General features: G+C 32.5%; 1 protein-coding gene across 2 annotated transcripts; it reads left to right on the top strand.

Annotated features, from left to right (window-relative positions):
• The first annotated feature begins 1,165 nt into the window (after positions 1–1,165).
• LOC110682071 lies at positions 1,166–14,317 on the top strand. 2 transcript variants are annotated; one of them, XM_021858300.1, is made up of 4 exons: positions 1,168–1,884; positions 4,543–4,681; positions 11,515–11,839; positions 13,644–14,317. In XM_021858300.1, the coding sequence occupies exons 1-4, from the start codon at positions 1,401–1,403 to the stop codon at positions 14,073–14,075; spliced, it is 1,380 nt and encodes a 459-aa protein (XP_021713992.1). In that variant the 5' UTR covers positions 1,168–1,400; the 3' UTR covers positions 14,076–14,317. The 2 variants fall into 2 exon arrangements, with proteins under 2 accessions (XP_021713994.1, XP_021713992.1); XM_021858302.1 differs by lacking the exons at positions 11,515–11,839; positions 13,644–14,317 and having other exon boundaries at positions 1,166–2,624; positions 4,543–4,661.
• The last annotated feature ends 706 nt before the right edge of the window (positions 14,318–15,023 follow it).

Below are 15,023 nucleotides of genomic sequence, written 5' to 3'. Positions count from 1 at the left end.
ATTTTCCATGAAATTGAACTTCCTAGGAAATTCTAAAAGTTGTTTGGTTAACTAAGGGAAGTTCCATTTACCTTGGTCCCCCATTTTGTGGGAAATGGAAATTCATGAGGAGAATTTCTACTTCCCATGAATTTGTTAACCAAACAACTTCAAAAAATTTCAATTCTTAGGATTTTCAAATTTCCGTGGTTTTCTTTGGCAACCAAACAACCCCTTAGATATTGTGAAATTAAGTAGGTAATAAATGTAGGAAGGAAGGGAGGGTATAAACATTTAACAATTAGGATTTAGAAATAAGAATATAATAGACAATAGCTGGTTCCTACAGGCGCCGCCTGTACGGTGCAACGTACAGTCGTTTTGTAGGAAAGAACATGATATATAAAAGTAATGAACATATAGTTATAAATAAAAGAACAAACTATTAAAATGTAATGAGCATATACCTAAAGTAAAAATAACATACTATTAAAATGTAATGAACATATACCTAGAGTGAAAAGAACATATTTGCACCAAAAAAATAAATAAAAAGAACATATGTTTATGTTCATTGATCAGTCAGTGTAATGTACTTTATTTGCAACATAATGATCATTGCTTAATGTGAAATGTTTATTAACTTTTGTCTTCAAATTAGGGTGGTTATATATAGATAAAGTTTATTACATAATATTATCATGTTCTTTATTAATATTGCAGATGTTATTTAGATATGAAAAAAATATATAAAATTAGATGTTCGTTACAAAATAACTATATGTTCTTTACAAAATAATTGTATGCTCTTTACAAAATAGTTACATGTTGTTTTTGCATTTTTTGGCTGTACCAAGGAAGGTACAGCTGCCTGCACCTTAAAATTTTCATATAAGATAAAATTGACAAAAAAATTGAGAAATACTCTGAAGAGCGGAGTAATATGAGGTTTAAATCTTATTTCCACATCGTTTTGTAAAAGGTAATAAACTAATCTAAAATAATAAATTTGATACTCGTATTAATATCAGAAGATAAGAATCAATCAACACAATTATTGTTTGATTCAACTTAATAAGTAACCCAAAAGATTGCATGTATCATTTTTCTTTTACGAAGGGTTGATTATATTTTGCCAGACATTTGCGCCCATAAATATAAATGTTCTGAATTCGGTAAAACTAATTTTCCATACCCTTGTTATCATAAACGGATCTGTATCCATTTTCGTGCAATTAACCCTAAACGCAACACATGTCTCCCCCTCATAACACTTGCCAATTTGCGATCGTCATTTCCCATTGACCGAGAAAGGACCAATTCATCCTCCACACTCAAAATTAGCAACACAAACTCCTCTTTCTTCTTCCTCCTCCTTCCTCACATCGTCTTCTCTTCTCACAACCCCACCAAAAATCACCATGAACAGACCAAAAGAAGCTTCAGAAAAACCCCAACAAGAACAAGAAGAAGATGCAAATTTATCTCCTTCCCAACTTCTTCAACTCGCTGAAACCCATCTTCGTCTTCGCAATTTCTCACTTTGTCGTCAATATGCTCTTGAATCTCATCAACCCCATGACCCTAATTCTGTCTCCAATCATCGTCATGCTTCTCAACTTCTTGCTATCTCAAATACCCTTTCTTCTCCAACTAATTTCTACTCAATCCTTCAAATCGATACTTTCTGCAACGATTTTACCCTAATTCGTTCTCAATTTAAGCGCCTTCTCTCAATTCTAGACCCCATTGAAGAGAAATCCCCATTAGCAAAGGAAGCAGTTAATTTGATTTGGAAAGCGTATGAATGTCTTTGTGACCCCACCAAAAAAACCCAGTTTGACTCCAAGCTTATTGGTCAAAGGAGAGAGAGTGAGCATGAAGATGGTGGTGATGAAGAGATGGGTAATAATTTCTGGACTTTTTGCCCTTACTGTTTTTATATGTTTCAGTATGATAGGGTTTATGAAGGGTGTTGTTTAAGGTGTCAAAATCAGACTTGTAGAAGGGCTTTTCATGCAGTTGCTTTGAATTCTCTTCCTAAAATGGAATTGGATAAAGGGCAGTATTTCAGTTGTTTTGGGTATTTTCCTCTAGGGTTTTCTCCTGAAAATGGGGTTGGGAAATTTGATTCATGGTCTCCTATTGTGGGGTTGTTTCCTGTGAGAAGAGTTGGGAAGTCTCGTGCTGGTAAAATGGATTTTGTTGTTGATGATAATGGCAATCCTAATGTTGATGTTGGTGTTGATTTTACTAACTTTATCGAGATTGCTGATGAGAGTGATGAGTCTGAGAATGATCATGAGGTGAATGGGGAGAATGTTGGGAGCAATGTGGAGGGAATGAATGTGGGGAATGGCCGGGCAACGAAGCGGAAGTCGGTGGCACGGAATGCTAGGAAGTTGATGGGGAAAAGGAGGAGGAGAAATGAGGGTGTTGCTGCTAATGGTATTGGGGGTTTTGAGGATGAAGGTGTAGATCAGGATTCCGTTTTCGAGGGTGGTCATGGTGGTGATGTTGGGGTTGGGAGTGGTTTCGAACAGGATGACATGGCGTTCTTCGAGGAGAATGGTGAGATTTTTGTTGAATTTGGGCCTGATAGTGTACTTTGATGGATAGAGGAAGTGGAACAAGGTGCAATGCAGGTCAGTCTGTTGGTATGCTTCGGCATTGGAAATAGCTAATGTAGATATGTTGAAATATTGTAGTGCATGGTTTAGTAAATGACAGTCCAGAAATTTTTTGGGTGAAATGGCTGTCTTGTAGATGGCAGGAGCTTAACTTTTGTTTTTAGATTAATTTAGCCACTTTCAAAAAAAGAAGAATATGAAATTAGCAAAGTTTTTGTGTAGTTGGTTGCCCTTTTTGGGGATGAAGTAATGCAAGTTTATATTTAAACTTTGTGGATAAATGACTGTTTCAAGTTTGTAAATGGTTTCATCTTCTGTGGTTCCATATTACTGATATTCTTATCATAACAATTGCTATATTAAGGAAATCTTTCTCTTTGTTTTTGGTAGTTTCTGCGTGCTAATTTCAGATTTGTTTGTGCAACTTAGGTTAAATGAAGAAGTATATGGTTGCTTAGTTCCATATGTACTCTCTGTTGTAGATTTTCCTTAGTTACATATACTATTCTGAATTTCTGATTGCTGATTCTTTTAGGTTGGCATTTTGTCAATGAATTTTGACTCCGTTCACTTTTCTCCACTTTTTGTTTAGAGATTGAATTGTACTGATCACATTGTTGGTTATACTTGTGAACATATTTGTTATTATTGAGTTGCTGTGAGCGTAAGTGGGCTATTGTAGATCACACTTAATGTGAATTAAATTGGTAGAAAACAATGATAATGAGATTGTATCCTTGGCAGAGGGTTGAAGATTAGAAAACTTGGGTGGAAATATGTAAATAGAATACTTGGCTTATGTTATTGAGAATTTTGCTTAAGGTAACATACCAGTGATGGGCACCGAAGACCTTTATTTTATCATTCATCATCTTTACTGAAGTGGAAATATGTAAATAGAATACTCGGCTTATGTTATTGAGAATTTTGCTTAAGGTAACTTACCAGTGATGGGCACCGAAGACCTTTATTTTATCATTCATTATCTTTACTGAAGTGGAAATATGTAAATAGAGTACTCGGTTTATGTTATTGAGAATGTTGCATAAGGTAAGATACCAGGGATGGGGACCAAAGGCCTTTATTTTATCATTTATCATCTTTACTGAAGTGGAAATATGTAAATAGAATACTGGCTATGTGGAAGAGGGATCTTTGATAAAGAAATGGGAGTGCTCTTAGACCTCATCTTATCACTGATTAGTTCATTAGTTGGTGCCCAACAGCCACCCACTTCCTTGCTGTCATTGTTTGTGCCCCTTAGAGCTGATCAAAGCTACTACACCAGATTTCACAATTGTTAGCGATCAGGGCTCCATGCTTCTGCTGAAATGTTTCTACTTTGCTTAGAAAGACTTTAAATTACTGTTGAAATCTTCACTTAGGAATTTGTTTCATTCTCTCTGGTTTTCTTGAGATCACTGTCAAATAATGTAATAATGTACCATTTGATCAATATTCATCTGTCGCTACCATCTGTTGGTTACTACTACGAAATTATTTGGATATTGATTCCAATTCTCTGTATTTTGGACGGAGACAAGAAGCATATGTGAAATACTATTGATCTGATCATCTGTATTTCTTCTGTGTTAGTCACTTGTATGGTTTATTATTGTGATAGAGTGTGTGCACGCATTATACACCATGCAAAACAGACGACACTTACTTAGGAATTGGGATGCAGCATCCATATTTTCCTTCCTCGTTATCTTACCATTGATGGGGGTGTTTTGACAGTGTTGTGCTCTTAAGCATGAATGGTAATCATTATCCTACATGATGGTTTAGATCCCCAGCATATGCCATTGATTTCTATTTGTACGGTTGGAAGGGATTAGTATACATGTTTTCACTGTAGTCTGTAGATTAATAGACTGTCTATTTTCTGCAAGAGTAGCACATAGATTATAGACAATTCTTACTGCTGCAGGCCTCAGCACGCTCTGGTTGATGCATGTAATTTCTCTTCATTCGTTTTGCTCCAAGGTCACCACTTTTTTCCCATGGATCATCAGTATATATCAGAGTAGCTCTTGTGACATGATGGCATTACGGTTCTTAACCTCAAGGTAAGCACACTTGTACACAATACTTTTTTTGCATCGCTTATTTTGCTGTGATTGGTTTGTTTTGGTTTAAGATAAAATTTAAGGAAAGATTATGCACCTCGATATGAGACATTCTCAGACTAACCTAAGACCAATAACTCTAGGGGTAACTAATACATTCATCTTTGCAATTTGTATTAATTTGTCATATTACATCGCGAATGTAAAAAATATTGTAAAATGTCTACCATCTAGGTGCCTTGAGTTTTGGTTCTTAATTACTGCTCCAATATTCATGTAAATGTAAATTTTTTTCGAAAATCATCCAGTTACAGTTGCACTCTTGCTTTCTGTTTTTTCTTTTTCCTCTTTTTTGACAACCAATAATCAAAACAGCTCCACTATAACTAGCTTTGATTTGAGCCCAAACTGAGCTTGAAGCTCAAGTCCACGCTCTTTGTTGGGTGCAATTTGGTTCATACTATATAACTCATTTAACAATCATTTTTCTTAGGGCGCGTTTGGTTCGCAGAGTGGTATAGGTTTAGAATCAGGAATAGGGTTAAGGTGGTATCGAGTTGGAACTTGATACTTAATACCACGTGTTTGGTTCAATTCTGGAATGGAATATCATCCCCTTGATTTCATGTATGTGAACCTAATGGAATGCAATGAGCCAAACCCACCTCCCCCCAAGGTTTCTAAACTCCATACCTCATGGGTTTGAGGTATGAGCTTAAAATTCATATTTTTGACAACCAACCATATGGTATGGGTTTTGGTCATTCTAAACCCATACCTCATACCTATAATCTGCGGACCAAACACCCCCTTAATTAGGGTCTGAAATTATTGGGCCTAACTACTAGCTGAACTCAAAACTAGACTTAGCCAATTTTCCTTTCGAGCAATAGTGGTCCAGCGAAGGACCACGCCGTAGTAGGCCAGACCAAGTGTTTTGGGCCAGTTCTAGGTATGGCCAGATCCCAGATAGTATCTGGTTTGTGCTGATTACATATTACTGTGGCCTTGTATACTGTCAATTTAGTACACTCACTTTAAAAAAAAAACAGGCTAATTAGCTGCTGGATTTGAAGATTAGATCATGATTTATAATTTCACATACCTCTTAACCAATTTGAGCTGAACCTAAGATGGACTTTGTTGTTGTTTTTGGTTTAGCCTGCTTGACTATCTCTAATAGTGCTTGCAATTGGACTATTAGTCCGGTATGATCCAACACGATTTTGTTATTAACCAAGCACGGCTGGCCTTGACCACTAGGCTCAGGGGTTTGGATCATTTTTGTCTCTGATGTCTGAAGACTTAGAACCAAGTTTTTGGGTTGCACTAAATGACAAGTTAGCAAAATTGGCAAATGAGATTTTCCAGATTAAATTAATTAAATATTAAATATTATCTTTTGATATTAGGAATTTTATCTTAATATATAACAAACCGTGCATATAAGACAAAAGTTAATGAACGCCCCGAGGTCATTGGATAAGTTAACAAAAAGTAGAAAGATTATATTAAAATTAACATTAATTACACCAATCGACGCATGATTTTGTCATGCTTTCCCAAATTAATACCACTTTATGTGAAATTTTAAATGCTTATCCAATGTTTCGTGGGCGTTCGTTAGCAAGATCCTAATTATAATACTTTCTCCGTTCATTTACTCTAGTCAACACAACTCAAAAACAAGTCGTAAAATCTTTACCAAATGTTGGCCTGGTATACAATAATCAAATTGTGGCAACTAAAAGAGAACGGAGAAAGCATGATATAGCATTGCTCTTTCATGAAGCATACTGAGCTCCAAATCAAAAATCACAGCGAGGTTATTGTTGTTCCATAAATTCAAAATTGGTGTGGTCAAAAGACAAAGTTGATGGGCAAGACTATACTACAACCCTGTCAAACAAAAGGTTGGGCCCTTTTCACACATCTCTTTCATTTCACGGTCTCTATCATCGATCCCAAATAATCAAGCTTTAATAGTAACTAATAATTCATAACACAAATGTCTAAACATGCTTGAGCACCATATTACTATTACAGTGAATCTTTGATTCATATATCATCTCTCTAATCTAGCAATCTGTATTTAACTGGGCTGCACCAAGCGCGATTCTGTTTTATTCTAAGGCTCTCTTCAACTCATCCAAGTAAGATGAAATTTACTAAAATAAAGGTTTAATTAGTACACTGTAAACCAATTTCATTAGGAAGTTGTTAAAGTTATCTTAATAAATTATTGCACTTGTTTTCAAAAAAATAAATTTTTGCACTTTGTCTATAAGGCTGTATCCTTATATGTATAAAGCTTGAATTATTTTTATTGAATTACAACTATTTTGCTGAAATTTAGTTATTCAACTTGTTAAAACATACTTGTTTTTCCTGATTTTCTATACACATGTTTCTTAAAGTTGAATTAAACTTACTGTATTTCAAATGAAATTAACTCATTTATGAAATTAACTTATTTACGCTAAAATGAACTTATTTTGTTGAGCTGAGATTATATTTACGTACATTTTGTTTAAGGTGAATAGGACAAGATATGAACTAGCTAATATGAATTCAAATAAAATAAGGAAGCTCTCAACAGCATATCATTTCCAAGACCAGATTAGGAGTATATATACAAATTTTCATAATAATATGGGTCCATAAAAGTCATAATATATTGGTAATATCAAATATCAAAGACAGAAGTCCTAAGATATGATTACTTGTTATTTCTTAAAAAAAATAAAAAAGTAGAACCAACTATTTTGGTGATTGAATTAGAGAGAATAACTAAGGACAAGCATAAAGGCAAAGCTAAAAATATTCCTCTCAGAGGTCAATCGTCACTTATCATAGTCAGAAATCAGGGCTATTGAAACCAAACCATCTACTATTCTGCTCTTTTTGCTAATGATTTTGTCCCTCTTATCAGTTTAATTTCTTCAAACTTGTAACTTTGCTAATTTCCCGGAACAACTTTTCTCTCAAAACTGTTAGGAAAATAATTTACGTGTATGTGAGTTGAAATTAGTTATCTCACGATGAAGAATTGGATGAAGATTGACTAACATACTTCGTAGTAGTTCCTTTTACTCGAACATCCAATAATTTATCATCGTTCAACTTTTGGTAAACCTATAGAACATGAATATGCATCTCATAAGATGTTCATGTACTAAGTACTTTGTGTGTATAACAGTTATATGTCTATACTTTATTCTTGAGAAATTCACCAATAAAAGTTGAAAAATAGGGTAAGAAACCGAACAAAATATACTCAATTATCTTCTGTGATTGCTGGATAAAGTGAAGGAGGAATGTCTGCTACAAAAAACTGTTACATTTAGGGTCCAGCTCATTTTGTTGTTCCCTATTTCACAGAGTTTTTGATCAGAAATTTCAGATCTCTTCTTTCTTTTCATATTCATATTCTTGACTTGAAATTATAGGGTTATAATTTTGGACTATTTTGTTTTCATATTTTGTGGAGCCTTTTTTAGGGTTTCTACAAAGTTACAGAACATGCTATTTTAAAGTTTTTAGACAATGTTTAAATCTACTAAAGATCAAAGAACATTGAATTGTACTCTCAAAGTATTACTCCTATTACTTAATCATCTTTAAAGTTCATTTATACTTGTACAAAATAAGAAGTATATACGAAATACATGCATTTATAAACTCGTTTTCATATATGATGAATATCATCTAATATTCATAAAGAGTACAATATAATAGACTTTCTTTTAAGCATCATATGTTAAGAAACCAATCATCTTTACAACCATCATTTGTTCAGGCGACTTTGCTCTAAAGTCTAAACTACCTCTAACAACATATATGATGATGTGAAACCCGTATAGTCCAATGTAACATACATGTTTATGTACACACACACACTAAAACATCGAATGTCACCCTCATACGTGATTTGCTAGACAATCTGCAACATTACGAGCTTGCATTACCCCGTTAATATAATGTCAATAAACTTACTTTGTCCTAAAAGATGATGATCAATACATGTTAAATAATCTTTGAGATTTATAAAGGAGACCGTACAAGTTTCAACTAAAAAAAACCTTAGTCAAAAACACAAAAAACTGTTACAAAAAGCAAATCGAACCGATCATAATGATACTTGCTGTTATAACAAATGATAAGTTGTAACTAAAAGTAGGTTACTTTTTAGGTAAGAAGTATGAAATTATAGAAAAATGAAAATGTGCAGAAGTGTTTGTTTACAGAGTTAAGAAAAGTCAAGTGTAAGACGACCTTAAGCAATAAAAGTACACTTTTTAAGAAAGGTAACTTCTATTAATTTACAGTAAATTTTACTGAACCAAGTAATTAGTGTCAATAATTACTGTCAACTGTAAAAAAAATAAGGGAATTTAACTGCACATGAAAGGAATGTTGTGTGTGTTAAAACATTTTTACTACGGTAAAAATGGTACTAACCCAAGTATGTAGATTAAAATAGAAATAAAAAATTAAGCAGGGTATATAAGAAAATGATTGAGCTTTGTTTATTTACCATCAAAGTCCCGGCATTATCACTGCTGAACCAAACACATTTGTTGCAGGAATATTCCACTTGCCTTATTTGCTTTTCAGCTTGTCCTTCTTCTCTATTTTACTTTAGTTTCTTTCCTTTGTAAACTAGGGAAACTTATCTTAGTAAATAGTAATCCAATCCCATGGTTTATTTTGGCTCTTGTCTTTGTGGTTAGCGTAGTTGTGTGTTCATAATGAGAGTGCCAAAATCATTTTCTAGGAACTAGCCACGTACTTGAAATATGAAAATTTCGTTTTTATTTTATTTTATCAATGTGTTAATAAAAAAATAAAAAAAAACTTGATATAATATGACAAAATGTATATAAAGAATTTGGGAGGAATAAGTAAAAAGAGAGTGTAGATTAATTTGCCACTTCATTATGATAAGAAGAGAGTCTACGAAGAAGAGAGAAAAAAACCATATTAGAGGGACTTTTTTTTAACCATTCAAAGTCCAAATTTTGCAATCAAAGTTAGTTCAGCTATATTGATCATGAAAAATGGTTGATCGCCTACAAAAGATGAAAAATGGAAAACTTTGTCCCTAAATATTTTCATCACATGCTTCATTCCCACTAATGGTAATGGCTCCCATTTTATTGCAAAATAAAAACTAGAAAAGGTGCAGTACATTATATTCTATAATGAAGATCATTAATTAATGGCTTTAATGTAACCCACGGGTTATTTAAAAATTGTTATATACACTCGGGTGTAAGGTGCACCCAAGTGTATTATGCTCATTTGATACTATTTTTGCTCATTAAAATCTATAATGAACAAAATTATATCAAATGAGTAAAAAAAACAACTTTAGGTGTTCATACCTCTATATACACCCAGGTTTATATAAAAGCTCCTCCATGTTATTAGTTACGAAGTTTAAATAATTTATCATATATAAATTTAGATAAGGTCAGGTTGATAGCTCTTAAAATATAAATTTAGGAAATATAGCTTGAATAACTGAATTTATAAAAATAAGTTTCAAGTAGTGATAATTGAGATACATAATATGTAAAAATCACATGAATTAAACACTCCAATGCACCTAAAGTTAACATTTTGAATTAGTCATGCATAACAATAATTAAGTTGATGGAAAACGAAAAATATATTAATATCTAAAACATTTTAAAAATTTTGAAGTTCAGATAGCAAGAACATGAATACAAGGATGCTAAACGTAGTGATAGTATTAATATATGTAACATAGATTGATTGTGTGAATATTCTTTGTACTAATCTTTTGAATTGTTTCCTTATTGCTCATTTGCACTCTCTACCAACCAAAGAATATATAGCTTGAGTTCATTATTAGACCTAGTTTTACAATAGTACGTTCTCCAATTTTTTTTTTTTATTTTTTTTAATATTTTGAAAACTCGTTCTCCATTTGTTCAAAATACTGGTAATAGCTGGTTAGGGTTTGCATAATTTACTCGTTAACAATGGCAATATTTATTTTACTACCATAATATATATAACAAATTATCAAAAATTTTATTTTATGATATATTATTAGTCTTAATATATATACATTACGTACAACTATAATTTTTTCTAGTAATCCATAATTTTGTACATTTATAATCAAACTCATGGGTTGACAAATTATTAATGAGCAGGTTTAAATGTTGCAAAGCTAACTAGCTAAGTAGTGAAATAGAGAAAACACTTCATACTCCTTTAAAATAAAAAGTATGCAATACATTAATTTATTTTTATTTATAAGCATATATTATAAATTTGTACCTAAAAGATGAAATCACTATGCTCAATAGCTCATTTACTGTGTTAGTAGAAAAGACAAAAAAAGGAAAAAATAAAATTCAATAAATTTTTTTTTTTTTTTAAAAATGATAGTACTATAGGAAGACTAACCAATTAAAAATACTAATATAATAATAAATGACTTTTCTACAAATAGTAGGAATATTACTCTTCTAGTCTTCTATAAGTAGGACTTTACACAATTTAGGGCTACCACTCTTCACTGCACAACTAGCAACATCTTTGCTCCTCAGAGATTCTTAATAATAAATCAAGGTAGAGATTTCATATTTTGAGCACATAAATTAAAATCATACTATAAGATTCAAATTTATTTTGTTTTATTATTTTTTATATTCCCTCCTACTAAAATTAAATGACTTAGTAAGTGTAACATTTGTATCATATCTTTTCATTTGTCTTCAATGTATTTTTCTTTAAAAAAATTGGTTAATATTTCATGTCATTTTAATTTATGTCTTTCCTACATTATTTTGCAGGGGAAAAATGTTGGTAAATTCAATGGCAAGTTATTATGAAATGGGAAATTCTTCAAATATTAGTTATCCAAATACTAATAACTTTCTTCTAAGGCCAACAATTCAAGAAAACACTACAAATAACGCTATAAATCACAACATAATAGCAAGTGCAACCACTATTTCTCCTTCATCTATGTTATGCTCTTCATCAAAGGCAGGGCTGTCCCCTGAGGCTAAAGCTCTAGCAGCTTGCAAGAGTCACAAGGAGGCCGAAAGGCGCCGTCGCAAGCGTATCAACGGTCACTTTGCCACCCTACGTTCCGTCCTCCCTAACCTTGTCAAAGTAAGCTCTCTCTCTCTTTTTTTTTTTTCTTCCAAACTTATGATTATTAACTTTATCATACCCTATCCTATAACATGTTATTCACCAATTCAAGCATTTAATTATGGTATGTAGTGCATGTATGTTGCATATAGGAAGATTCTCCAAACTAAGCTTTATTATGAAACTAATTACGAAAGTAGACGCGTGGCAAAACTATTTACCAAACTAAGCTTCTGAGGACAGCGTTTTACACATTGATTTTTTTTTTTTAAAAAAAATAAATCAATGTGTAAAACGCTGCCTCAGTCAGCGTTTTACTTGTTGACTTTTTTTAAAAAAAAAATCGTAATTTTTATTTTAAAATAAAAAAAAAAAAAAATTTACACTAAAAACACTGCCCGTTTTTTTTTTTTAAAAAAAAAAGAAGAAATGATGTTTAATTCTTTTCCTCTTTTAACTCTCAATTACCCCAAAGATTTCCTCAAATATCTCAAATATTATTCTTTGAAATCACGACTTCACAGTATGACAAGTTTGACAATTGATTGCCGTATATTTTTCAACCAATTTTGGGAATTATTATCTTCTTTCCCACGATTATGGCTGTCAATTGTGTATAAATTGGGAGGTCTTCTACCGAATGAAGCATGCAAGCTTAGTCAGAAAATACGGAGTGAATTACAAGGGTGATTGAGTGGTAGTAGCGGCAATTCGGAGGAGTGATTGGAGCGAGAAGTTCACCGGTTTTGGATCGACGTCGACGAGATTCATAAGTGATATTCTCCTAGTATTATTCTTCTTAATTTCGTACTATCATTTTCAATTCGAGGAACTTGTAGTTTTGATTGATTTGAGTACTTTGTCGTATGATTTTTGATTGATTATATAAATTCAACTTTGGTTCAATTCGAGGATTTTTTTTTTTTTTTTTTTTTTTTTTTTTTTTTTTTTTTTATAATCAGAAATTAAGAATTAAAAAAAAAATTACACTAAAAACGGTGCCCAAGGCAGCGTTTTACACAAAAAAAAAAAAATCAGGGTAAAACGCTGTCCGAGACAGCGTTTTACCCAGAAGCTTAGTTTGGTAAATAGTTTTGCCAAACATCTATTTTCGTAATTAGTTTCGTAATAAAGCTTAGTTTGGAGAATCGTCCTTGCATATATGCATCAATGCATTATATTGAATTATGTTGTACGAGGTATATATTTAGTTAAAATAAAGTTCATATATTAATATATATGTATTAACTTTATTATTTTAACAAAAAGAGCACAAGTAAAAGTGTAAGAAAATGATTAGTAGTTATAATAATATTTGTTAATATAGTAATTAATTATATTATCTACACGACTTTTTAATTACCTTTCTTTTATGATTATATAAATGTTTGAATTTTCGTCACGTATGTAGTCCCTATGGATAATTTTTCATTGAAAGGGACTAATTGTAATAATCATGAATTCTCTAAAAGGAATGGTCAGGCAAATTTGTTGGCCAAAGATTTTGCTACTTTGTACTATAGTTGATTTGTTTGTTCGTTGCACTTGTCCATAATAACAAGTTGTTGGCAGGTACAAACAAGTAATAAAATTTTGATTGTGGAATTTAGTTACATTTGAACAAAATAGAATATATATGCAAAAACATGCATATTGTATAGTAATTCTTTGACGAACTTTCCTTTTCAACAAGATATTATATAGGGACTACTATTATTATACATAGCACATAAATAGATAAATACACATGTATTATATGTGATCTTGACCTCACATAAAGAGTACGTACTAATTTTGTCACATGTACAAAAATTTTGTATAGACAGACAAGGCCTCGGTGTTGGCAGAGGTGGTCCGGCGGGTGAGGGAGCTAAAAAAGGCCACCTCGGAATTGACAGGGGATGGACATGAGGATTACGATGGGTGCAATGCTTGTTTGCTTCCGGGGGACATAGATGAGGTTAGCCTACGACGTAGTGAAAATGACAATACTACCCTCATTGCTACCTTGTGTTGTGAGGATAGGCCTGAGCTTATATTGGACTTGACAAGGGCATTAAGGTCAGTTAAGGGTAAAGTTGTGAAGGCGGAGATGGCCACGGTAGGGGGTCGGACCAAGAATGTTTTATGGGTTCGGGGAGTTGGTGGTGGCGGGCCGGAGGGGCTGTTGAAACGGGCTTTAAAAGTGGTGGTGGACAAGGCACCTTCTTCTTCTGGGTTGGGCCATGGGCTAAGGATGCACCGACCGTATTAATTGGGAAGTGTGTTGGGCTGGGCCTGTAATATTGGTAGTTAAGTATACAGTTGGAAAATCCTAACTAACAAATATGTGTACTCTATGTTTTTCTAACTGTCAATTAGAAAGGAAAAAAAAAGATAGTTGTGTATGTTAATGTATGGAGCTTGTACTAGTTAGTAACTTTATATGAATATGATGATAGTTTGGGAATCTGAAGCCAATGATAGTAATATGGCAATAATTAGTGCTTTTTATTATTGCAATTATTGTTTAGAGCCTTAATATTGTCTTTATTTCTAACAAATCCACTACTAATTGATAATGGTTGGAATCCAATGATACTAGTAATGATAGTATTTTACTGCCAAATTACAAAGTAGTAATGTCATAAGATACACTTGCGCAAATAATTTAATATAAGCAATTTTCAAATTAAATCAAGATTAGATTGCACATCAAAGATCAAAGTATATAAAAATGGCATACCAAGATCACATGTAATATCAAAATTTAGGATTTAACGATCTAGACAAAATTCTCTAATCGCAAAATTACCACACTTAGAAATGGTGTTAAGTTCACTTCAGCAATAAGGTTTTAAAGCTATAGATTTATAGACAATTCAAGGGTTAAATGTGCAAAATTTTAAACTAGTTAAATAAGAATATACATATGAAACTTAACTTTTGCTCATAGACACTCGTTAGAAAAACGGTCTAATTAATTAGTCTCGAGTTGAAACCTTTAGACCTTTAGTCCTCCTCTAGTCCATAGAGGACGAAACTTCACGTGGGATTCCTCCATATTTAGTGCTTCTTGTATAGGATTACCAAAATAATTAAGCTCCAACATCATGATTATTTAGTGATACTCCTATTTTGCAAGTATTGACTTCGTTGAAATTTCTTCCAATCCATGTTCTGATTAGATGTTTCAAAGTAAAGACTTGGAAATAATGCAATT

This window comes from Chenopodium quinoa, unplaced genomic scaffold (assembly GCF_001683475.1).
Source record: "Chenopodium quinoa cultivar QQ74 unplaced genomic scaffold, ASM168347v1, whole genome shotgun sequence".
NCBI lineage: Eukaryota > Viridiplantae > Streptophyta > Magnoliopsida > Caryophyllales > Amaranthaceae > Chenopodium > Chenopodium quinoa.
This window is presented reverse-complemented; position numbering and strand designations above follow the sequence as displayed.